This window comes from Vigna angularis, chromosome 10, assembly GCF_016808095.1.
Source record: "Vigna angularis cultivar LongXiaoDou No.4 chromosome 10, ASM1680809v1, whole genome shotgun sequence".
NCBI classification, from domain to species: Eukaryota; Viridiplantae; Streptophyta; class Magnoliopsida; order Fabales; family Fabaceae; genus Vigna; species Vigna angularis.
Genome location: NC_068979.1, coordinates 5,487,828 through 5,511,511, shown reverse-complemented (window position 1 = coordinate 5,511,511; position 23,684 = coordinate 5,487,828). Strand labels below are relative to the sequence as shown.

Below are 23,684 nucleotides of genomic sequence, written 5' to 3'. Positions count from 1 at the left end.
GTCGATTTTGGATCATTGTGAATAATATTCTTTTTATGATGATTAAAAGTATAAATATATAAATATATAAATAAATAAACATTTACACTAAAATATTGAACACTAAAAATAAAAATCAATTGAACGTCGCAAAATTATTTAAACAAAAAACATTAATTTCATAATTGTAGATTCATGAATTTTTATTTATGTACATTTAATTCTTTACCTTCAACAATTATACAGTATACCAATATAAACCAACTAGGAGCACTGCACCAACATGGAAAAGGGTTTAAAAACCGTTCATATTGAGAGATTGACTTCCAAGGAGAAACCTACCGTTTCCAACATCTCCCACAGATATTTTTGTGAAAACCGTATATATTTGGTTCTATCAAATGACAACATATGTTAGATGTAATGTTGCAAAACCAAGATTAATTATTTTTAACTCCTGGACACTGCAATACAAATTTTACATTATCATATGTATAGTCTATATTTCAATTACATATATAACAAAGTCTTCATTGATTTGTTAATGGTTGTGTCATCTAGTTTGCGGTCACGACATCAAGGAGCACTGTACCGGTTAATAAAAACATTTAATTTTTTCAATTTTTTAAATAAGATTATATGAAGATCAAATTAGTGAAGACAGTAGGATATATGTAAGAAACTAAATTTTACATCGGTATCTGGGTACAACAATTTAGGAAGAAATTGATTTTTCCATGTTAAAGTGAATTATATTACTTTTTTTAATGATAGTAAGAATTATATGATATTTTTTAAAATACGTTTTGAACTCTAGATTATATTTTGTCGTTAATTTGACTTAGACAGGTTATCAGTGTAATTTTATTTTTTCTTTTGTTACACATTTACGTGATTTTTTTTCTTTTATAATTAACGTGGATGATGATGTGTTTAGTTGAATTTTATACGATACTAACGTGTTTTTCTTACAAAAATGTTAAAAAACTTTATGTGGATTGGAGAAATTTGTTTGGATTAGATATCATGATACAAGCTGAAATTTTTATTCTTTTTGAAAATTATTGTATGATTGTTTAGTTATTATTGTGAATGTTCAAAAAATGAGAGTGATTTTATATTTTATGTATTTTTTTGTGTAAGAGTAATGTGTAATCTTTATTTCATTTTGTTTTTTTAGTGTTCTATTACTGCACGGTTTTGGAAATGGTTGATTTTTTTTTTAAGAATTTGCAGTTTTTTTCTTAATTTAGTTATTCAGATTTTGAAATCTTCTTTTTGTAGTCCTTTTGTAATATTTTAAAACATAGCATTTAATTGTATAATAGTCATCACAACATGATACTATAAAACAGTTATATACTAAATTATAAAGTGGAATTTATAGTTATCCAAAAAAAACTATAAATTTTTAACTTTATATACACACTGGATAACCAAAACTATATACAGAAACTAAGCTAAAGCTAACTAAATTGCAGTGTCTTCATCTCCAAGAGTATGCTTCACTGATAGTTCATCTCTCTCTGTTCACACTCACAGGATGATCATAACAAAGAGAGAAAACAAAACAAACATACAACACAATCAGATAGAAGGGTAAGCTAGAAGAAAACAAATAATGATATACAATTACATATTAAACATTTCTATAAAAGTTCACACACAACATATCAAATAAAAATAAACTTTATATACATGACCACTCCTAGACATGACCATCCAGATTAGTATGAATATGTAGCTATGGCAATTCGTGCACTTCTGGTGAAACAGTTGGCCCACCCCAAGCTACCACACAAGGTTAGTCCGTTATCACTCACCTTAGGCCAAGGTAAAACCTCTAGGCTAGGACCTCATGATATTCTCACGACATGAATCACCCCTCTCTACTTGATAATAGGTGACCATTAGAATGTCAGGATGAACTCTAAGACTGAGCTTCCCATATTCATACTACAACTTTTTGAACCACCACTCAGAAATTCCTCTTTGGAATTATCTTTCACACCATTTAAAACCATAATTGAAACCATATACTTTTACTTTGATACTCATATAAATTCATACACAATCATATGTCATCCACAATTGAATTAATGCATATCTCAAACAATTCAAAACAAAGAAGAAAATAATACATCACAACCTTGACCAGTCGCTTAGTGCGTACCCTCACTGAGCAACCACAGATTCCTCTCGCACAGCAAGTTGGGTCGTTGTGTGAATCCCACAAACAGTACCTCCAGACTCCAACCCATTCGCTTTACGACCTAACTCGTTGAGCGAATAAAACTCACAATGCTCACAGACCTAAACCTCTCCCTCAAAGACCATACTCGTTGTGCGAATAACATTCTCAGTGCTTTCAAACACAAACCCCTCGCTTATCGACTTAGTTCGTTGTGTGAATCCTCTAGAAAGTGATATAGACCCTCTAAGCACTCGCTCAGCGACACCACTCGTTAGGCGAATGTCCAGACAGTGTGTCCAACTCCTCCATCACTCGCTAAGTGACTCCACTCGCTCAGCGAGTCTGCATAATTTTGCAGTACCAAACTGCAGAATTATGAACATGCACCCAAAATGACCAATTGTAAATATTTTTCTCAATTTCTAACTCTCATAGATCGTGTTATACACTTAATTATGCTTGACTAAGTGTGTCTAAACCATTCTAACACCAATCTAAAGTATTTACTAACAACATTACACTCTAAAAGCTTCTCATTCTCAACTTATAGACCCAAGATGAACTTTGCCACTTTTGACACAATTTCAAGTAACTTAGGGACTCTAACAATTTCTAAATGACTTATCTAACCTATGTCAACTGACTAAATGAGCACCTAACCCCTAAATCACGTTTTCACTACATAACTTCCTCTAAAATATCCTTAAACCAAGAAAAATTGCATCTACTCATACCCAATTCATACTCACAAATTTCTAACGTTTTATACATTCAAATACAATCCAAACCTCATTTCATAAAAATAGTTCCTCAATTCTCACTCAAAACAATCACATTACACCACATCCATCTACTCTAAAACATCAATTCAGATCATACAATTCAAGAATCATGTCCATCAACAGTCATACACAAGTAATTATTAAAATTAAAGAATTTTCTAGCTTCCATTACCTTAATGAAATCAACACAGCTCTATAAACCCCGACCGTGGCTTACACCGCAAGGAAACTCTAGAAACACCTACAAATCACCAATTGACAATTGAAAACAAACCTTAGAACCTAATTGGAGTTAAGAATTGAAGGAAGTAACCACTTGACACATGCAAACAGAAATTCCTTGCATGATCAAGAATCTATAAATCACTACGAAAAGGGGAAAGAAACTTATTGACTCTAATCAAGAAATTAATCGATTATAGAGGTATTATCTTTATAAAAATGATTGAAAACTAATTCTAGAAGCAAACGTGCCACTTAATCATACTTCCATCTGTTTAAACATCCAAAAACAGTGAAATTGTAAATAGAAACACAATCTAACATTTATGTAATAAGTATATTCGAGGTTCCAAAGATTAGATACTTAGTTTTAATATTTTTTATCGATAAAAACTTAGTAAAACAAATAACATTCAATTTTTTTTAATTACTTTTCCTTATATATGAGGTAAATATTTATTTAAAAGAAAATGAGATTATTTTACTAAAATATAGAAAAAAACAATAAAATTTATATCATACAGTGTTGTCAAAATGGGTTGTAACCCACGAGTCAACCCGGCCTACCACGTGTTTGAGCCGGGTTGAGTTTGAAAAAAATGTATTTTATTATGCGGGTTAGTTTTCATCCTGGCTCACTTAGAACCCGACTCACTGGGTTGAACCTGTTGGCTCACCGGGTTGAACCCGTTGGTTCACCAACCTACCTAATTTAATTATTTATTATTTTGTGTTTCAATATTATTAGTTAACATTTATTATTATTATATTATAGATGAGGATAAAAAAATGTTTTAAGAAAGAAAAATATTATATATTTATCTATTTAAGACTCTAATATTATAAATGGACAAGCGATACAAAAATTATCAATATTAAAAATTTATTTATTTACCTTTTGTGCTTGTTTTTAAATTACATTTAGGTATGATATTTTTATTTATTTTATCTTTAGAGTTTAACCTCATTTTAGAATAAATTTTAATTAATTTAAATTAAAAAAATTATAATTTTTTATTTATTTTAAAAAACACTTATAATTAAGTGACTGATTAAGTTAATATAAACTGAATTAGATTGACTCACAAAGTCACCGACTCGTGATTAGCAAGTTGAGCGCCGTTACCGTTTTGACAGCTTATTAAGGTATAACTTAAATGAATGTGAATATAGGTACGAGAAAGCGCGCCAAAATTGAACGATTTCCCGCTTTCTCTTCAAACTTAGGGTAGCACCCCTGAGGGTATTCTCCATCAGTAAATCACACACTAACTTCACACCAATCAGAGATCGAGAAAGACAGAGATGGCGGACGAGGAGCCAGTAAGCGGAAGGAGAAGGCCCAGGGGACCGGAGTCCACCGCTCGCAGCGAAGCGTTGGAGCGTCTCAAGGCCCGCCTCCGCGGTGGTCGTCGATCCGATGGCACTGGGCCTCAAATCAGGTTAGAAAACCCTGTCTACGACACTGTCCCTGAGGACGAGTACAATGCCCTCGTCGCCAAGCGCCGTGAACAGGCGCGCTCCTTTATAGTCGACGACGAAGGAATCGGATACGGCGATGAGGGCGAGGAAGAGGACTGGTCTCAGGCCGGATTCACTCTCTCCTCTGATGAATCCGAAGGCGAGTCGGAGAGGCCGAAACGGAAGAAGGTCGAGAAGAAGGATCCTCAGCCGAAACGGCCTTCTTCATCGCTCTCCGCCGCTGCGGCCATGATGGGAGGGCAGAGGTTGTCCTCCATGTTCACTTCCTCCGTTTTCAAGAAGAGCAGAGACGACAAAGTCTGCGAGAGCATCGTCGACGATGTTATCGCGGAGTACGCTGCGGACGAGACTGATAGACTGAGGCGTAGAAGGGCGAAAGGGAATTCCTCTTCCACTTCTGACGCAAACAATGTTTTGCGTGTTAATACCGCGTTTAGGGATAAGCCTTCTGTTTGTATGATACAAGATTCTTCTTCATTGCCGGAACATGGTAACCCCGACTCTGTTAAGGTATTTGTTGAGAGTGGTGGTTTTGACTCGGGGTTTGAGCCAAAGAGCGTGGTGGTTAGTGAAGTCCAAGATTTCGGGCGTGGTAGTTCTGAGAATGGGCAGACACCGACGGTGGTAGCCAATGATTCTCAAGTTAAAGAATGTATGGTTGAAGTGAAAGCGGATGCAAAGAAGGAGGTGTTCACTTTGAACGCGAAGGTTAAAGAAGCGGACGACACTGCATTGTCTGCTACTGCTGGTTGGAAGGAAGCAATACGCGGTGCTGGTGGGGTTGATGTTACTGATTCAAAGGATGCTTTGGAGAACTTACACTTAGAGTTTGATCTGGAGGAAGATGGATCACTGCCTTTCTACATATTAGACTCCTACGAGGAGTTTTATGGGGAAAACAGGGGCACCATTTATCTCTTTGGGAAGGTATTTTTACAGGATATATTGTCTTATTTCAATAGTTTTTTGACCTTTTCATCCACTGTACATAATGCTATTTTTTATTTATTTCTTCAGCCCATAATATTTTAGCTGTAGAATGGAAGCCCTAGATTTTAGTTTTTCTGTTAAGTTTTCTTCAGCATGGGTAATGTGTCAACTGGCAAAGCCATACTGTGAAGTGTCCTATTATTACTATTATTGTCATTATTTAGACTTGGTTTGCTTTTTTGGACTTGACCAAGGGAGGGTTGAGTTGTTGTGCAACAGTCGGTTGCTCATTGCTGCCAGTGAGTATTACTTTGATGGTTTGCATTCTCAATTCTGGTTTACAATTCAGGTTAAGACTGGGGATTTGTATCAGAGTTGTTGTGTTATTGTCAAGAGCATGCAGAGGTGTGTCTATGCAGTTCCTAGCCGACCCTTGCTTCGCACTGAAGAGATGATGAGTCTCGAGAGAGATGTCCAGGAGTCTCGAATTTCTTCTGCGGATTTCTTTAAAAAGCTGCAAGTAAGTTTGTAGATTGACTCTGGTGTATGCATGTATCTACTATTTGTTTTTCTTTTTATTTATTTTTAATTTGTACCTTATTTTCGTCATATCTCGTGGTTGATGGGTTCTCTCTTGTAAAAAATTGTAGGATGCAGTAGCTGATGTTAAGAATGAGATAGCACAACATCTGGTGAATTTGGATGTTTCGAACTTTAGTATGGCACCTGTTAAGGTTTGCTAGCTACAATATTTGTCGTGTCTTGGAGTGCAAAAATGAGTTATGGATGCTTTCTGTGCCAATTGGATTTATTTAATTTTCTTTTTATTCTGATTTCTTGCTGATTTTTGCAGAGGAAATATGCATTTGATCGATTTGAAGTTCCTACAGGGGAAAATTATGTGGTGAAAATAAATTATTCATTCAAGGTACAGTATTAAATAAACTCCAAATTTGTCCCTTCTCTAGTTAAAAGGATGTTCAAAGTATATCTTTTGATGTATACTCAAGTTATTTTAGAGACAATTATAAACTCCAAATCTGTCCTTTCTCTAGTTAAAAGGCATTCTCTAAATTTTGTTATTCAAGTGTAGTTATAATATATATATATATATATATATATATATATATATATATATATATATATATATGTATGTATGTATGTATGTATGTATATGCACACATATATTTTATTTTTTTTCAATGTTTTTACCTCTGCAGGATCCTGTACTTCCAGCAGATCTCAAAGGAGAAAGTTTCTGTGCTCTCTTAGGAACTAGTTGCAGGTATTATAAGTATTTGAAGACTATCCTATTTGCCGTTTTGATAGAACCCAAATCGCTAAAGCAATATATATAACATAGAACATTGTAATCACATATGCAACAACGCAATTGCTAAGAGACAATGGTCTCCTACTGAGAGTATTCTCTGTCCTCAAACTACAAATAACTTCACGTTTCCCAATTACACAGTCTTCTGTCGGATTATACTCCTAAGCCATTACTGCCAGCAGTTATTTTCTACAAATAACTTTTATCCTGCAGTCTATAACAAAGAACTGTTTTCTAAGCAGGTTCTTTCAGCAAATATCTGGTGTTTTCGAAATAATAAGAACATGTAACTTTTAGGATGATCATTGAATGGGTTTCTTAAACTTGGGAACATTGGGAAATGATACTTGGGAGATTAATCTGGCAGAACCTTCAAGATTTCTTTTTGTGAAGATAAATTATTTTCTCCGTAACTATGCACTTCAAAAACGTTCTGGGTCTCTAAAATAGAATATTACACTATTTTTGTTCTTATTTTGATTTGAGGACTGAGTATCTGCCTTAACTTTAGAGACTAAAAGCCTATTTTTTGTTAACAAATATGAACTCTGTTATTTGAAGTTAGTATCATGCAAAGTCTTTTATACTGATACTCCCCGCTCTTGGCATGAGTGTCCATAAATTGAAAATTTGACTTGTTAGACAAACAGTTGAACCAACTATTACAATTTGCAGTGCCCTTGAGCTTTTTCTGATTAAACGGAAGATAAAGGGGCCTTCATGGCTACAGGTTTCAAAGTTTGCTACAAGCTCATCTTCCCGAAGGGTGAGATTTTAAGTTGTGCATCAAATTGAAGTATTGTATATTTCTTGTCATTTATTCCATGTATAGGCCGCCTTGTTTTAATCCAGGTATCTTGTTTGTACTTACAGGTTAGCTGGTGCAAATTTGAAGTAACTGTTGACTCTCCTAAACACATAAAAACATCAGCTCCTTCAAAAATCACTTATAATATTCCTCCAGTGGTTGTTGCAGCAATAAACTTGAAAACCACCATAAATGAAAAGCAGAATATAAATGAGATTGTATCAGCATCCGTTGTCTGTTGTAACATGGTTAAGGTTGTTTATGGTTCCTTTTTTAGTGTTTGCTTACCATTACTGTGGTTTTGTTATGCATTGAGTGTTTAAATAACTGTCACCAATTATCTGTTCCTATTAGTATCTCCTCATTGTCTCTTTAAACATTACTATCAAAGTTTAAGATATTTTCTAGTAGATGGTTCACCATGTTGGATGGAGTTGCGGTGGAAGTATGTTCAGCAGTAACCTTTACTGTTTAACATTTTAGATTGATGCCCCTATGATGGCTTCAGAGTGGAGGAGACCCGGAAGGCTGACCCATTTTACTGTTGTTCGTAAACTTGATGGGAGTATATTTCCAATGGGATTCAACAAGGAGGTTACGGACAGAAACTTAAAAGCTGGTTCAAATATTCTGTGTGCTGAAAGCAGGTAGAGACATTACAAGATGGTTTGTACGTATTTGCTATGTTATTTTGAGTTTGAATATGATATCTAAAAACTGTGAAACTTTTCTTGGAAATTATGATGACTTCTAGGCTTGACCTATCTAATAACACTTTGTTTTCAGTGAAAGAGCTTTATTGAACCGCTTGATGTTAGAATTGCACAAGTTGGATTGCGATGTTCTGGTTGGACATAATATATCTGGATTTGACCTGGATGTTCTTCTCCACAGATCCCAGGTGGGAATTTTATCTTTTCCTCTAATAATTTCATGTCAACCAATTATTTGACTTTTCACAAAGTTAATCGAATTTGGCACATTCCTTTCTTATTATTTCTTTGTCAAATGGATATATATACTGAAACCAATGGACGATATGAGGATGATAAATGATTGATTTAGGTGGTTTGAACAATTCATTCAATGAGGTAGAAATTAATTCTTAAGGGGGTAAAATTGTACAAAATTTTCACAAAGATCAAAACTACTTCAAAATTGGTTATGAAGAGTTTATATTGGAAGTCTGAATTTGTCCTGAAGAAAGTGTAGCAATTCTGCAGTTTTTTTAACCCGTCATTCTCAAGGTATTTTTTTAGAGGTTGTTGTCGCTGTCTAACTGTTGAATAGACAAAGTTCTGATATTTTTTCTGTGAAACTCACTAGCTGATGCCCCAGTTCATGTTGCCCAAAACACTATTGTCAAGAAAGCTATATTTTCAGTCAGTTGTTTCCAGATCACTGTTTGTGTTTTCAAGCTTAAAGTTTTCTACTGAATTTCTAAATACAGTTTTTTGGGGTTTGCATCATTTGTGCAAGAAAGTGACTTTCATTTTCCCTAAATGGCCCGCACTATAATTTAAAGCTCATTAGGCTTTCTAAAGCAAAAATCTGCTGCTTCTTTCCTTCTGACTTGCATTTTACACTTGATGCTACACCTAAAAACATCCAATAAAAAATATGCAGGCCTGCAAAGTGGCAAGCAGCATGTGGTCTAAACTAGGCCGCCTCAACAGATCGACTATGCCTAAACTTGGAAGAAGAAGTAAGGTTTTTGGTTCTGGAGCAGATCCTGGTATCATGTCATGCATTGCTGGCAGGCTTCTTTGTGATACATACTTGTGTTCCCGTGACCTATTAAAGGAGGTAAAATAATTGTTGAGAACTCGCACTGAGCAGTAATTGTGTTTTTTATTTCTTAGTAACCATAATTATTGGTTCTTCCAGGTTAGTTACTCTTTAAGTCACCTTGCAAAATCACACCTGAACAAGTTTCGGAAGGAAGTTGCTCCACATGAAGTTCCAAAAATGTTCCAGTCAGCAGAATCGCTAATGGAGCTTGTAGGTTCCAATATACTCAAACAGCTCTGCATCTTTTTTTTTTTGTTGCGGAGAACTATTTGAAGTGCTTGTTATGTAATGTTCACTGTGAATTATCTTTTTTAAATGATAAACACTTCATTATCGAATGAGATTTTTGTTTTAATATTGCTTCACTATTTTGGGGCTGATCTTGTTTGGGCTAATGGTAAATTTAGATACATTCGGCAATAGTTTGCACTCACAAATATTGAACTACGATGCTTGTATGGTTAATGCTATTAGCAAATTTTATTCCGAACTTGATATTTTTTGATATTACCAGTGGATTGGAGTTAAACTTACTGGTTTTGGGCTGAATTGTTGAAACTTGAATATTTTCTAGTACGGAATATTTTAATACTATAATGAACAACTGTGCTGAATTTGAGGACTTTTATAGTCTTAGTTGATATGCTATGGGTTCTTATCAACTCACATGATCTTGCCAAATATTAGGGTGGGTCAAAGATTTTACCTTTTTCATTTGGAATATTCGAATGATTGAAAAAATATATAGTTTATTTGCTTCTATGTTGACTGTTATGGTGTTCTTGACTTGTTCAGATTGAATACGGTGAAACAGATGCATGGTTGTCTATGGAACTAATGTTTTATTTAAGTATTCTTCCACTCACCCGTCAGCTGACTAATATAAGTGGTAATCTGTGGGGGAAAACTCTTCAGGTGAGACCCCGATGTATTTACTTTTTATCTTGATTTGATATTGGGCTTAACTGGCCAGGCAGCAGTCAACAGCTAAATTTTTATTTTATTATTTCAGGGTGCTCGAGCACAGAGGGTTGAATATCTTTTGCTGCATACTTTCCATGCAGTGAAATATATGGTGCCAGACAAGTTCTCAAACTATTCTAAAGAAACGAAATTGACGAAACGTAGAGTAACCCACGATGCTGAAGATAGCAACTACGATGTAGATGTTGACGATGTAAACTATGACAATGACGCTTCTGAAGCTGATAATAAGAAAAGCAAAAAGGGTCCTTCTTATGCTGGGGGACTGGTTTTGGAGCCAAAGAAGGGTCTATATGACAAATATATACTGCTTCTGGATTTCAACAGTCTTTATCCTTCTATTATTCAGGTTAGTGCCGCTGTCTTTCAAAATGTGCTTGGTTTATTTTGTCTAATTTGTTACAAGCGGCAAATTGTTACAGGTTTTACTGTTTGCAACTTACTGAATTGAATTACAGGAATACAATATTTGCTTTACAACTGTTGAAAAATCTTTGGATGGATCTTTTCCACGTCTACCATCTAGTAAAACAACTGGAGTCTTGCCAGAGGTAAAAGATGCACACACATACAAATGTTTTATCTTTTAATCAATTTGAACTTGAAGTTTTATACTATTTTCTTGTTTCCTAGTTGGGTATGATTTAAGATATGGAGCCCGGCCAAATTTTATTCCCTAATTTAGGTGAATTACAACTTTTGACAAGTTGGTTGGCTTTTTTCTGTATGCGAGTTGGTCCAATTAAAGATAAATTAAATTTTTTGTCAGTTATGCATTTATACTGAAGTGGTTTATATATTCTTAACAGTACTGGAGGAGGCTGTGACTTCTATTTTGTTGCGCATGGATAGGGTGTTTTAAGATTTCTAGATTGTTTACCTTGATAAATTAAATTTGTTGTCAGTAATTTATACTGAAGTGGTTTATATATTCTTTACAATACTGGAGGAGGCTGTGGCTTATATTTTGTTGCGTATGGATAGGGTGTTTTAAGATTTCTTTACAATACTGCATTGTAACTGGATTTTCTAGAGTTGTCTCCATCTGGTGCGTTTGTACCTTGGGTGCTATTGTTACTTACGTGAAAAAGCAGTTTGAAAATGAGGATTCAACTATAAAATTAGTAGCTGATGCCCAATCAAGTTGGCATGGTTGTTTCAGTGGAAAGTGATGTAGAACGTGGCAACAAAAGGACTGGACTAGAGAAAACAATGTTCTTTTTCTCTAATTTCATGCATCACAGTGAATAATTTTCTGCATCCAAATAAGATCTGATCAATGATAAAGAATGATATGATATGTCCTTTGCTATTACCGAATGACATATTTATTTGAAAATCACTCAAGTAACGTAAAGCAGTAGCACAGTAAGTACAGGCCAGGACTGTTTGTTTCACCTACAAAGCATATTTATTTGAAAACAGCATTCATAACGATTCATTTTAAATTGCCTCAAACTAAATAATCTTGTCTTAGAATTCCTTACACAAATGCTCCCTAGTTTTTGCACATTGGCACAATCAAGGCCTAGAATATTTAGTTGTTTTGTTCAAGTAAAAGTGGCACGTCTGTTCTTCGTGTGGTTTATCAATATATCTAAAAATTTATAACTTCATTAATGTACAAGTTATTTTCATATCCTTTCGTGTAGACTACAGAGTTTAGATGCGTGTATAATTGAGGATGTTTTTGTTGGTAGGTGCTGAAAAATCTGGTAGATAGGAGGAAGAAGGTAAAGTCGTGGATAAAGAATGAAAAAAAGAAGAATGAAAAAGCTGATCCTATAAGGGTTCAGCAACTGGATATTCAGCAGCAAGCACTAAAGCTTACTGCTAACAGGTGTTATTTCTTTTTCCTTTCCGTGCATCTTTCAATATTAAATGCTGTTGTTCCTTGTGCGTTAAATTTAATGGTGTGTTATGCAGTATGTATGGGTGCCTGGGATTTTCCAATTCAAGATTTTATGCTAAGCCGTTGGCTGAGCTTATTACTTTACAAGTAAGAATACACTTGCTTATTCAGTGTAACGAGTGATTACTGTACTCCGAAACATATTTTCAAATGCTCACATTTTCAGTTGCATGTCTATTGGCCATTCAGGGAAGGGAGATACTGCAGAGTACTGTTGATTTAGTTCAGAATGCCTTGAATTTAGAGGTTATCTCTAGTACTCTTCATCTTGAAGTATTAGAGTTTGGTATATTAGTTATATTTATTTGATGTAACTGGTGGTGAATATTAGGCTCTTAATTTGCGCATTGTTTTTTTGCTTTATAGGTGATCTATGGCGACACGGATTCAATAATGATTTACAGTGGGCTGGATGATATTGAGGAAGCTAATAAAATTGCTGTAAAAGTTATTCAAGAGGTAAGATTTGACTATTAGCTGTGAAAATCTCTTAATTCTTGGTGGTTTAGATTTGCATATCCTTTCCTCTGTTCTTATGCCGTGCTACATGGTGTTTTAGAGCTAACACCATAATTTTTCAGCATTGTTATCCCCTTGTTAAATATATTTCAAGATTCTTTTTTAGGTGATTTAATTTGGACACAACTGCAACATTGTCTTAGCAAGTTTAGTTTGCACTGTTTACAACTACAGATAATTCTGGCATATTTCCATATTTCAAGAATAAATGGCAGTTTTCCCTCCTTTTCTTTTTTTCAGCTATCTTCTCGTGATATGTGTTTTCTGCTTTAATTTGTCATCAGGTCAATAAGAAATATAAATGTTTGGAAATTGATCTTGATGGTTTATATAAAAGAATGCTGCTTCTCAAGAAAAAGAAGTATGCAGCTGTAAAGTTGCTGTTTAAAGATGGCACCCCATATGAGGTATGCTTGTGATAACTTATTCTTTTACATTACCAATCATAAAATCATACAGTGAGGTTATTGTATGGTGAAGGTGATTGAACGTAAAGGTCTTGACATTGTTCGTCGTGACTGGAGCTTATTAGCTAAAGAATTAGGAGATTTTTGCTTGACTCAAATTTTGTCTGGAGGGTATGTTACTTACCTTTTTGCCAATTTGCCTGCCTAGATGCATAATCACTCAAGTTTTTACTAACTAGTTATATTATGGTTCCCATGCTCACAGGTCATGTGAAGATGTAGTGGAGTCAATCCACAACTCGCTCATGAAGGTAAATTGTGATTTCTTGAAGTATCAGACATTTGTTTATAATAACTTACCATGTGATTAGAAAAATTCTTCCTGGAGCTTTGGGCTCATTACTTTCTGCCCGAAGAGTGGAATGCTATTTATAGGGTGGTCCAAAAACTTGAGTGCTTGGGTGTATAATCCACATTTGATGGGATTAATCGATGATGTGGAATACTTTTTTTTGGTTGATCTAGTTATCAACCGTTTCTGAAGAAATTGAAGTTCATTGGGGATTTTGTTCATGTAAATTTTGCCTTTCATTTTAATTAATGATTTTTATATTGGAGTTTGAGGTTTGTTTTTCCTGCAAACCGGTCGATGTTAATCTTAATACAGGTACAAGAAGAAATGAGGAACGGACAAGTACCATTAGAGAAATATGTCATTACGAAGACATTGACTAAACCTCCTGAAGCTTATCCTGATGCCAAGAACCAGCCACATGTTCTTGTTAGTCCAAGCTGTTTTCATTTGTTACTTCAAATAGTCTGATCTATTTTCTTTTACTACGACCTACTTGATTCTGACTTCTGAGGATGCTTTTCTTGATCACAACGTATAGGTGGCACAAAGATTGAAGCAACAAGGTTACTCTTCTGGCTGTTCTGTTGGTGATACAATCCCGTATATAATTTGTTATGAACAGGTTTGTCATTTAGTAATTCACTTCCTATCAAAGGACAAATAGTGTAACCCTGGGAAATGTTTTTTCATGAAGTACTCGACGTTGGTTATGTTCTTTCTCACTTTTGTATTTTTAATATTACGTTCTGCTTTGATTAGGGTGGCAGTTCAGGCAGTGCTGGAGGCATTGCTCAACGTGCTAGACATCCTGAAGAACTTAAACGGGAACAAGGGACATGGCTGATTGACATTGATTACTATTTATCACAACAGGTCTTAGAATGCAGTGGTTAATTTTATAAATAACAATGGTTACCAAGTACTGTACTCTAATTGAGTATTTTATGTTTTGGTTTTGTAGATCCATCCCGTAGTATCACGCCTCTGTGCATCAATTCAGGGAACAAGCCCAGAAAGACTGGCTGATTGCTTAGGTCTTGACTCCTCAAAGGTAAAATATACTTCCTAGTTTGTCTCAGCATTCAGATCCAGGTATTTACTTTTATTTTTTGTATAAGTTATCTAAATTGGAAAACTATTTTGTTTTACAGTTTCATCATAAATCAAGTGAAGCTTTTAATGATGATTCTAGCAGTTTACTCTTGTCTGCTGCTAATGATGAAGAGAGGTATGTCTTGGTTTTTAAATTCAGATCCCATTAATTTTCAAAAATCTCTTAAATGCAGATACGCGCTACCAATGTTAATATAGATAATTGGTAGGAATGACAAGGGGTTATTCTTGAATGGTTAATATTTGTTACTAGTAACTTTGTTTTTATTTCTTGATTTTTTTTTAATTCAAATAAAATTTACTAAAAATAATTAACCAGTAGTGGGTATTTGCTGGTTTGTATGTCTTTATACTCCTATCCGTCTTGTCATTAAGTGAGTAATAAAATATCGTGTTCATAAACGGCATGTATCCATCGAGGATATCATATGAAGTTTACATGTAGATATCCGTGAGTATGGGTTTTTTTTTATCATGATTACTGCTTGAGCCTTTCTGTTTCAATTCTGAAATTTAGTATACTCTGCAGAGATTTCAACAAGCTATAAAAAATATTTTCACAGTATTTTAGCTTTATTAATTTAGGTTTTGGTAGATTCTTGCTAAAGCTGTGTTATGATCAATGGATTTTACTGATGATTTCCCTATTCATAATTATTAATTCATGGATTGGATGTGATAAAATAATTTCAGGTATCGGGGATGTGAGCCGTTGGTGTTGTCATGCCCCAGCTGCTCTGGTACATTTGACTGCCCACCCGTCTCTAAATCTATTTGCTGCTTCTTGGGAAGTGGAATGACAACCAGCGTATCCACCGAGGAATCTGACTTCAATTTCTGGCGTAAGCTGTGTTGTCCTAAATGCCCCGAAGATGTCAAAATTTCTCCAGCGATGATAGCGAATCAGGTTTGACTAATTCAAGTTTCAAGGCATCTCTAAAAGTATTGTTGTTTAAGTGCGCTTAGAGTTTTGAAACCAGTTTCAGACTCTGGAATGAACTTCAAAATAGAACATTTAAAGTAACACCTAACATGTTTTTTGATTTGATTTAGCACAGAATATTATTCCCAGAATATACTTACACTTCGTTATACTTCATAGGTCAAAAGGCAAGCAGATATGTTTGTTTTGATGTACTATAAAGGTTTACTAACGGTAAGTCACCTCTCTAAATATATTATGAAAATTAACAGCCTGTGAAAGTTTAAGTGTCATTTTCCTTGTCTGTTTTGGCATATCCAGTGTGATGATGAAACGTGTAAGCATACAACGCGAAGTATCAGCCTTCGGTTGGTTGGTGATTCCGAGAGAGGAACTGTTTGTCCAAATTATCCTCGCTGCAATGGTCGTCTGCTTAGAAAGGTTTCACTCCACGAACTTGTTGAATTTTAACAAGTGCTTTCATACGCGTACTATAATATACTAAATGTTTAGATGATTTTTCAGTACACTGAAGCAGACTTGTACAAGCAGCTCTCGTATTTTTGCCACGTGTTTGACACTGTTTCTTGTATAGAAAAGGTACTCACTAAATGATGCGACGACAAGATTGATGAGGATAATTTGTTAACTGTGATGTTTGAGTTAAATAAATGAATGATGATTAACTAACTATACAACTTGGTTCATCATTATTAATCATCTGTTTTTGGACGTGACTCTTCCAGATGGAGGCCAAATCTAGAATAACTATAGAGAAAGAGTTGATAAAAATTAGGCCGATGATTGATCCAGCAGCTTCAACAGCGCAGAAGATCAGGGACCGTTGTGCCTTTGGATGGGTGAGACTGGAGGATCTGGTCATATCAGTTTAATCTGCAGGTTTGGTGTCCACCCGAAGCAAGGGTTTTTTTTAGCAGAGTGATGATTTTATTAATAGATTATCAAGCGTGATTGAGCAAATCATGCTGGCAGAACTGGGCTCTTATCAATCTTCTATACTAATATTTACTTGATTGTGTAGCTGTAGATGTTCATAGAACAATTTCACATGTTCTGTAAATATGTTTACGTTTATCTTTATTATTTTCAAAGCTCCTCAATTGATTACAGTGTGCCTAATGTAATTTTACAATTTAGGGTAATTTTTTTATTATAAAAAATTTAATAATTGATTCATTTTAAGAATGTTGAATAGTTTTATGATTAAGTGATGTATTTTTCCAAACGAGATAACGCCACAACGTTTGGATCCAAAGGTTGTACAAGTGGGTGAATAATTTATTTCGATTATTTCTTTTGTTTTTTATCGTTAAATATAAGATATTCATTTTAAGATTGAACTATTAATTTTTTAAAATGTAATTAAATACAAAATTGAAGTACAAAAATAGGTATACAGCCTAGAAAGATGTAAGCACATCCATATATGATTATAGATAGTTAATCACAAGAATGCAAATGTTATTACAATTTCTTTCGCCTCCATTAAATAATCAGGTGCATCTCCATTTATTTACCTTGTTATCGCAGCTCTCCAACAGGTGCCTCAGTGACCCACAAGAAATGAATGAAGTCATATAACTTTGCACTCACACTAACCTGACCAGAATTTGAAGTAAAAGTGTTAAAAGCATTTTAAAAGGAAGATTATTAAATAATAAAGCATCATACCTTATAGGGAGTTGGATTTAGTCTCCTCATGTGGTCAGGTCGCATTTGCTCAAGTTGCTGGATGCATCGCTCTCTAATGTCCTTTAAAGGGGGTAGAATTTCTTCGTTTTTATCTTCAACAAATAACAGAGCATATTATATGATTATTTAAACCCTTATTGAGTTTTAAGGACCAGAGGATCATTGCATTGTAGGTTTAAGTCCATTAATAATGTCATGAGATGCCCTAAACAGTGTTAAAGCCAAAGAAATATAGGTAAAGTATGGCAAAGGTCCTATTTTTTTCCGTGGCATAACTGAATTTTGATAGGTTCATACCTGAATTCCCAGCACAGTAACACCTTAGAAGCTCCTCAATTTTCTGAGGCACCACATATGCTCTTTTGGATTCTCGAAAGGGATGGCGGCACAGGATTCTTTCTCCCACCTATCATGAAATTTTCTTAAAAAATATAAATGATTACATTTGTAAATTACACTTTCATGATATAAGACCACTGTAGTCTTATTTTGTCTACACGTGACTACTATGTTTTATTTATTTATTCTCATGAATTAAAATCTTAATTAGATATGATGGGAAGATTAATTGTGACTTAAGAGAATGTGACGGTTCTGAACCTTGTAATAATTTGTAGTAACTGATAGACAAGAAAATACCTTTGGAGGGGGTTCATCTTCTCCTGTCATTATGTCTACCAAAGCATAACCTTCTTTCCCATACAATCTATATATTCGCTTCTTACATGGAATAGTGACCTAAAACAGATAAAATAGCAAAAGGGTGATAAGATTATAATTAAATGCAAATTAATGGTCCCAGTTATATATTTTGTTTAGTGTTCAAACCTTTGAGACAGCTTCAGAAAGTTTGATACGAGGTTTATTATTAATTTCAACCAGCTTGAAAACAACACCTAAAGCAGCTTGAGCATAACACGTAACCAGGTATGTACCAATTCCATAGGCATCAATCTGATGACCCTGCAGAAAAAGATGCAATCCAATAAAAGAACTAGGATAAAAAAAAAAAACTATGAATTCAGGTATAGACTGTTGTTTTAGCAACATTGTGCTTCAATCTAAACCGTCATATTTTTCTTGAATCAACAGCATATAAGCTACAATTCCAGTTTGTAAGCGAATTTACCTGTTTGTTTAAAGCATCTATTGTTTCCTCATTAAGGTCATTGCTAGCTGTGATACTCATCTTTCCGAAACCGGGCAATCCAAATTCCTTCTCAATGGAGCAAAACAACTTCCTGATCTCACAAGACAGATATGCAAGGTCGCCAGAATCCAGCCTAATGCCAATTGCTTTGTATCTGCTCAGAACATCACCTAAACTCAGCAATGAATAACAATTACATCATCAAGTGATTATGATAAGTATGCAGGGAAAACTTCTTGACGTACCCTAAGTCACTGAGAGCTAATGCAACTGCACAAAAGTTAGGAACTCCACTCCTCATAACCTGTTAACACATGTAAGTGTCACCATGTGCAAAAATAGTTAAACTAAACCTGAACTAACATGTTCGCAAAAGACAGAATAAGGATAAGGATAAACAAGATTTACTCAACCATTGGACATTGATGATCAAAATGGTTCTAAAATTATCTACGGTTGTGAGGCGCAACAGAGACAATTAATATCCTTAGCAGGTTCAAGAACAGAGTTTGATAGGAATTTGTTTGACTTGTTTGTTAAAAATATTTTGTATCCCTCTTTCATTATAATAAAGAATCTGAATTGTTAATTTCATATCTTTTAGTTGTAGAATTAGAATAGTGGTTAATAATTATCATTCACCTTATAAATGGTGCTTTCATTAGCCTACTATTCTCTCATACGCACTCCATCATTTGTCATGACCATTCATATGCCTTACAAAATGTGTAATACCAAGAAATATAGGTATAAGAAAATAAGAAAATATTATACACTTACGTCGTAAGTGTCTACTAAGGCAAGAAAGTTATCAGGAAATGCTAATGCATATGATGTCAATGCTGCCAGCTCACTTTTATTGGTGTCAGCAGAATTGCCACGAAGTGAATCCGACCGCTGCACAGTCACAAATCAGTATAGATTATTGTTGTTGCTAAAGCATAAATATATGCTATAACAATGTTCATGTGGAGAAATGGAAGAAACTGAGGATGTTGGAGTATAACAAGAGAAAGAATACATCTAAAAGGGAAAGAAAATTTGAAATGTTTAGTCAATTAAAAATCAAGTCTACAAGTCTAGAAAACTCAATACACAATGGAAATTGTGAAAACTCACACGGCCATAATTTATTAAGCACTTTAATAGCCCCAAATATGCTAAGAATTCCAAATTCAGAATAAATTTTCAACAAAACATTCCATACAACTAATAATACTAGTATCCATTTTTTGTATCTTCTTAATCCTATTCCATGATCCATGATGGACATCATTTACAACTTTGACATGAACTGACGCTTAAATATATGTGGACTTGGAAGTAACTGTCATCAGGATGACACCAAACCACAAATTATCAACCACAGATTAAAAATGTATTTCTAAAGGATTTAGATCAAGTCACCTCAATTTTTCTCAGCCAGTCTCCAACTAAGCTAACAAAATCTTGACATGTACTTGAACCATCTTTTTTACGAAGCGCTTTGTCTTTAATCTCGTCAAGGCTCTGCTTAACACCGGTCGCACAAGATACGCATAAGAGTAAGCAAATCAAATACATCAGAGAATAACTAAAGTCATAACAAAGCATAAATGTACTGATAACAGAAATCATAATGATAAAGAGATGATTCTTGACTGAAAGTCTATTATTATAATATGAGAGGATCTTCCTCATCTTTTCCTTTCTTCTATGATTTTATAATATCATCCTCATTTCTATCACTGAATGCCACTCTCATATCTTGATCTTATAAGAAATTTGATCCTTGCAGTTTTATATTTGGGTTTTACGATCTCCAAAGAGGTTCATAAATCTCTGAACTAATTGCGCTGCATTTAGTTTTTCATGAATTGCTGAATCAGGACATAAATATAAAATAGACAATGTCCCTTCTGATTAACAGGTACACCTATGTAGAGATATAAGGTTGGCTTGGTGAAAAAAGTATAGGATATATTCCCACCAAACAGGGACTCATCATCAACACAATCAGAATATGTCAAGAATTTCAATGAAATGTGCACATACCATATAGGAGCTAACGAATGCATGGGACTGAGTACCACGAAGGGGAATCCCAAATAACATTCCTGCTGCAACGTTGCTATTGATGTGGCATACGAAAAAGCAAAGTTACACAATACCAAAGGTCAGATACAAAAAATTCACTCAACCCAAACAAATAGCTAAAAGTGGAATGTCATTTTAACTTGATAGTCAAGTAACGATAACATAATAAGTTTACATGCCATCTTGCCAAAATCGTGCCCCGCCGTCTTAAATTAACAGTGAAGAAACATCTTATATTTTTTCCTCGAGTTAACAAATCTTAGAAATATATTTAATTAATAGTCATAACTAGCACACTCTGTTGGCATTACAAAAAACATAGTCCACAAAAAATCTCAGTCATGATAACTGCTAGTTCTAGGTATATATATATATATATATATATATAATATGACGAGCCTTTGAACCTTATAATGCCAATTGGCAAACATAACTAGAATTGAAGTTGTTTGATAGATAGTACCTTGTTGCATCAAATCCCCCAATGTAACTGTACTTTGATGCACCAATTCCACCATCAGGCCCCTAAGTTGAAAATAATATTTTTTTGATATATCAACGAGGAAAGAATTTAATTAAAAAAAAATTTCATCAATTATTTTTTGAGAAGGACTTAGAAACCTGAGCCCTTCGTAGTCCAAACTCAAGCAGAGTTTTTGATTTTCCAGCGACAAAACGATGCCTTGCAGCATTAGTAGAAACTAATGATGCAAAATTAACGAGATTGATAAAAGGTGTTTCTAGCAATTGAACAACCTGAAGAGTAGAAAGTCAAGTTAATGCAAGAAACAAGAATTGGAAAGTGATGTAAACGGAAAGAGAGCATTTAATAGTAGCAGGTACTCACTGCAAGCGGACCTTCAACTCTCAACAAGGGTACCTTAGCAAAAACAACTGATCCTTCGGGAAGAGCATACACCTCCACATCAGAACAGTCAATTCCTCTAAGATAGTCAAGGAAGCCTTCCTATGATTTAGTCAATAATTACCAAAGTTGCTATTTATTTTGAACGAAAAATATACCAGAAAAATCACAGAAGCGTCAAAAGAAACTTGTGTATATAGTAAGACTTATAACAAGATCACTCCATATAAGAGACTCTGCCAGAAAAAAGGTTTTAGAGTGTGTTGCTAAAATTTTTTAAAAGAGAAAAAAATGTTTGTAAGACCTATTTTGGCGATGTAGTTTACTCCAGACAATGGTAATCTATCTGTTCAACCTTAAACATGCTCTCTTTTATGTCCTGTTAGAGTGAAATGATCGAACACTGAAACGAAAGTGTCGCACACGTTTACCTCACATGAAACAGACAAATTATCTTTGATATAATCAATTTGTTCCTCGGTGAGCTTGAAATTAGCAATGAATCTCACGCATTCTTCCAAACCAGCGAAGACGGTGTATTCCCCTCCGAAGGGGTTCTTCCGAAAATACAAATCAAACCTGAAACAAAAATTACTCTCACAAGCGAATCACATCATAAACAAACGAATATATCAAACTGCACCCATCCAAACCAAAAAAGATCATGATGAAGATTTAGTATAGGGTTGAATCACGCACACAGCACGTTCTTGATGCTTGCCAGATTTCCAGTAGGCATAAGCCATGGTGAATTGGTATTGATCCGTCAACAAAGGAGTCACCATCGGGTTTGTGGGTCGGGGTATTTTCCGACCCGAATTTTTCTTCTTGGGCTCTTTCGTTGCCATGGTTGATCTTGTGTTGTTCAATAAACTAAGCTTTTTCTATATATAATCAAGAAACAAACTTCTTAGGTTGAAGCAAGCGTGAGTGAGAACCCATTGAATCAAAATGCACATATATATAGCGGTGTTGTTATGGCTTTGCCTTACATGCATGCAAAACGTGAGTGTTTGATGCGTTTTGGAGAGAAGTGACAATTTTAACAACAAATAGTCCCAAATCAAAGACAAAAGAGTTTCTTTTCAGCAATTTGCTATTAAATTAAATATTTTTGAGAAAATATCGTTTCTCATCTCGCACACATGGCAGCTTCTCAACGTTTTCATGAGTATAATTTGCAACACTGAAACAAGCTGAGTCAGGTTCAAGAACACCTGTGTATCTGTGATTCCATTCCATAAAATGTGGCTAACGAATTTCAAAGCAAGTAAAAGTAAAAATGAAAGATACGAACGCCATCGAAAAAGGATCTGCTGCAGTTCAAGCATAAACTTCCTGCATCATATGCTCTTTTCATTTCATTTTTAGTCGACGGTTGAAATCTCCATCATCTATGTAAGGTTAATTTAGAATATACATGTCAACACCAAATTTATCTTACAAAACAATTTTATAAAATTAAATTAAACTTAAAATTTAATTCTTAAAATAATTTGATGTCTTCTCACAATAAATAACATGTTAGATTTTTAATAAAAGTCAACTATTAATATATTTCTTTTTCAACGAATAGCATAATTATCCATGACAAGTTACTAAACCAGATCAATAATCAAGCTCAACACTTACTTTTGCAGAGAATGACTCTATAACAGAGTAAAGGAAAATGATTTTTTCACATCTAGGTAAGTCATTTGACAACCTATTTTTAGAAGTTAAATAATTATTTAAAAACTAAATTTTTATTTGTAAAGAAAAAAAAATTGAAAAATAGTGTGAAATGAATTAAAAAAAAAATAGATGCTAAAATATCATTGTCTTAAATTAAATGAGTTCAAACCAAACAAATAGATGCAATTAAAGATCCTTTCTTAAAGTATTGATTCTTTTTGTGTTTTATTTTTTCTTGCAAAACTAAACTAATTATTGAAGTCTTTTTCTAATCAATTAGATCGCAGCTTTATGTTATAATGATCATATTTTTACACAAGCAATTTTTTTTTCTTTTAGTTCCAAATTTGTTTTACACTACTTTCATTTTAATAAAGGGGCTTATGAGATTTAAAATTAGAAATTTTGTCTCATGAATAGTACTGAATTCGAATATTTCCCCATAGCAGGGTGTAACTTTGGTAAATCTATAA

At 34.2% G+C, this 23,684-nt stretch overlaps 2 protein-coding genes across 2 annotated transcripts; one reads left to right on the top strand and one right to left on the bottom strand.

Annotated features, from left to right (window-relative positions):
* The first annotated feature begins 4,367 nt into the window (after window positions 1-4,367).
* LOC108335998 (DNA polymerase alpha catalytic subunit) lies at window positions 4,368-16,873 on the top strand. Its single transcript, XM_017572268.2, has 31 exons — window positions 4,368-5,586; window positions 5,939-6,109; window positions 6,240-6,323; window positions 6,443-6,517; window positions 6,810-6,874; window positions 7,598-7,688; window positions 7,796-7,984; window positions 8,214-8,377; window positions 8,517-8,631; window positions 9,357-9,536; window positions 9,618-9,731; window positions 10,317-10,436; window positions 10,534-10,854; window positions 10,964-11,056; window positions 12,206-12,345; window positions 12,432-12,504; window positions 12,607-12,663; window positions 12,784-12,876; window positions 13,221-13,343; window positions 13,417-13,514; window positions 13,609-13,654; window positions 14,011-14,124; window positions 14,237-14,320; window positions 14,458-14,571; window positions 14,660-14,749; window positions 14,850-14,926; window positions 15,505-15,718; window positions 15,914-15,967; window positions 16,055-16,174; window positions 16,259-16,333; window positions 16,480-16,873. The coding sequence occupies exons 1-31, from the start codon at window positions 4,483-4,485 to the stop codon at window positions 16,624-16,626; spliced, it is 4,605 nt and encodes a 1,534-aa protein (XP_017427757.1). The 5' UTR covers window positions 4,368-4,482; the 3' UTR covers window positions 16,627-16,873.
* A 281-nt stretch (window positions 16,874-17,154) lies between these two features.
* LOC108335821 (nicotinate phosphoribosyltransferase 2) lies at window positions 17,155-22,478 on the bottom strand. The gene is made up of 15 exons (XM_052869428.1): window positions 22,237-22,478; window positions 21,969-22,116; window positions 21,520-21,639; window positions 21,294-21,428; window positions 21,136-21,197; window positions 20,631-20,706; window positions 20,004-20,105; window positions 19,377-19,493; window positions 18,842-18,900; window positions 18,576-18,750; window positions 18,275-18,409; window positions 18,086-18,184; window positions 17,744-17,852; window positions 17,426-17,538; window positions 17,155-17,353 (listed from the first exon to the last, which is right to left on the bottom strand). Exons 1-15 carry the CDS (start codon window positions 22,383-22,385, stop codon window positions 17,276-17,278), a joined length of 1,677 nt encoding a protein of 558 aa, XP_052725388.1. The 5' UTR covers window positions 22,386-22,478; the 3' UTR covers window positions 17,155-17,275.
* Between the last annotated feature and the right edge of the window lie 1,206 nt (window positions 22,479-23,684).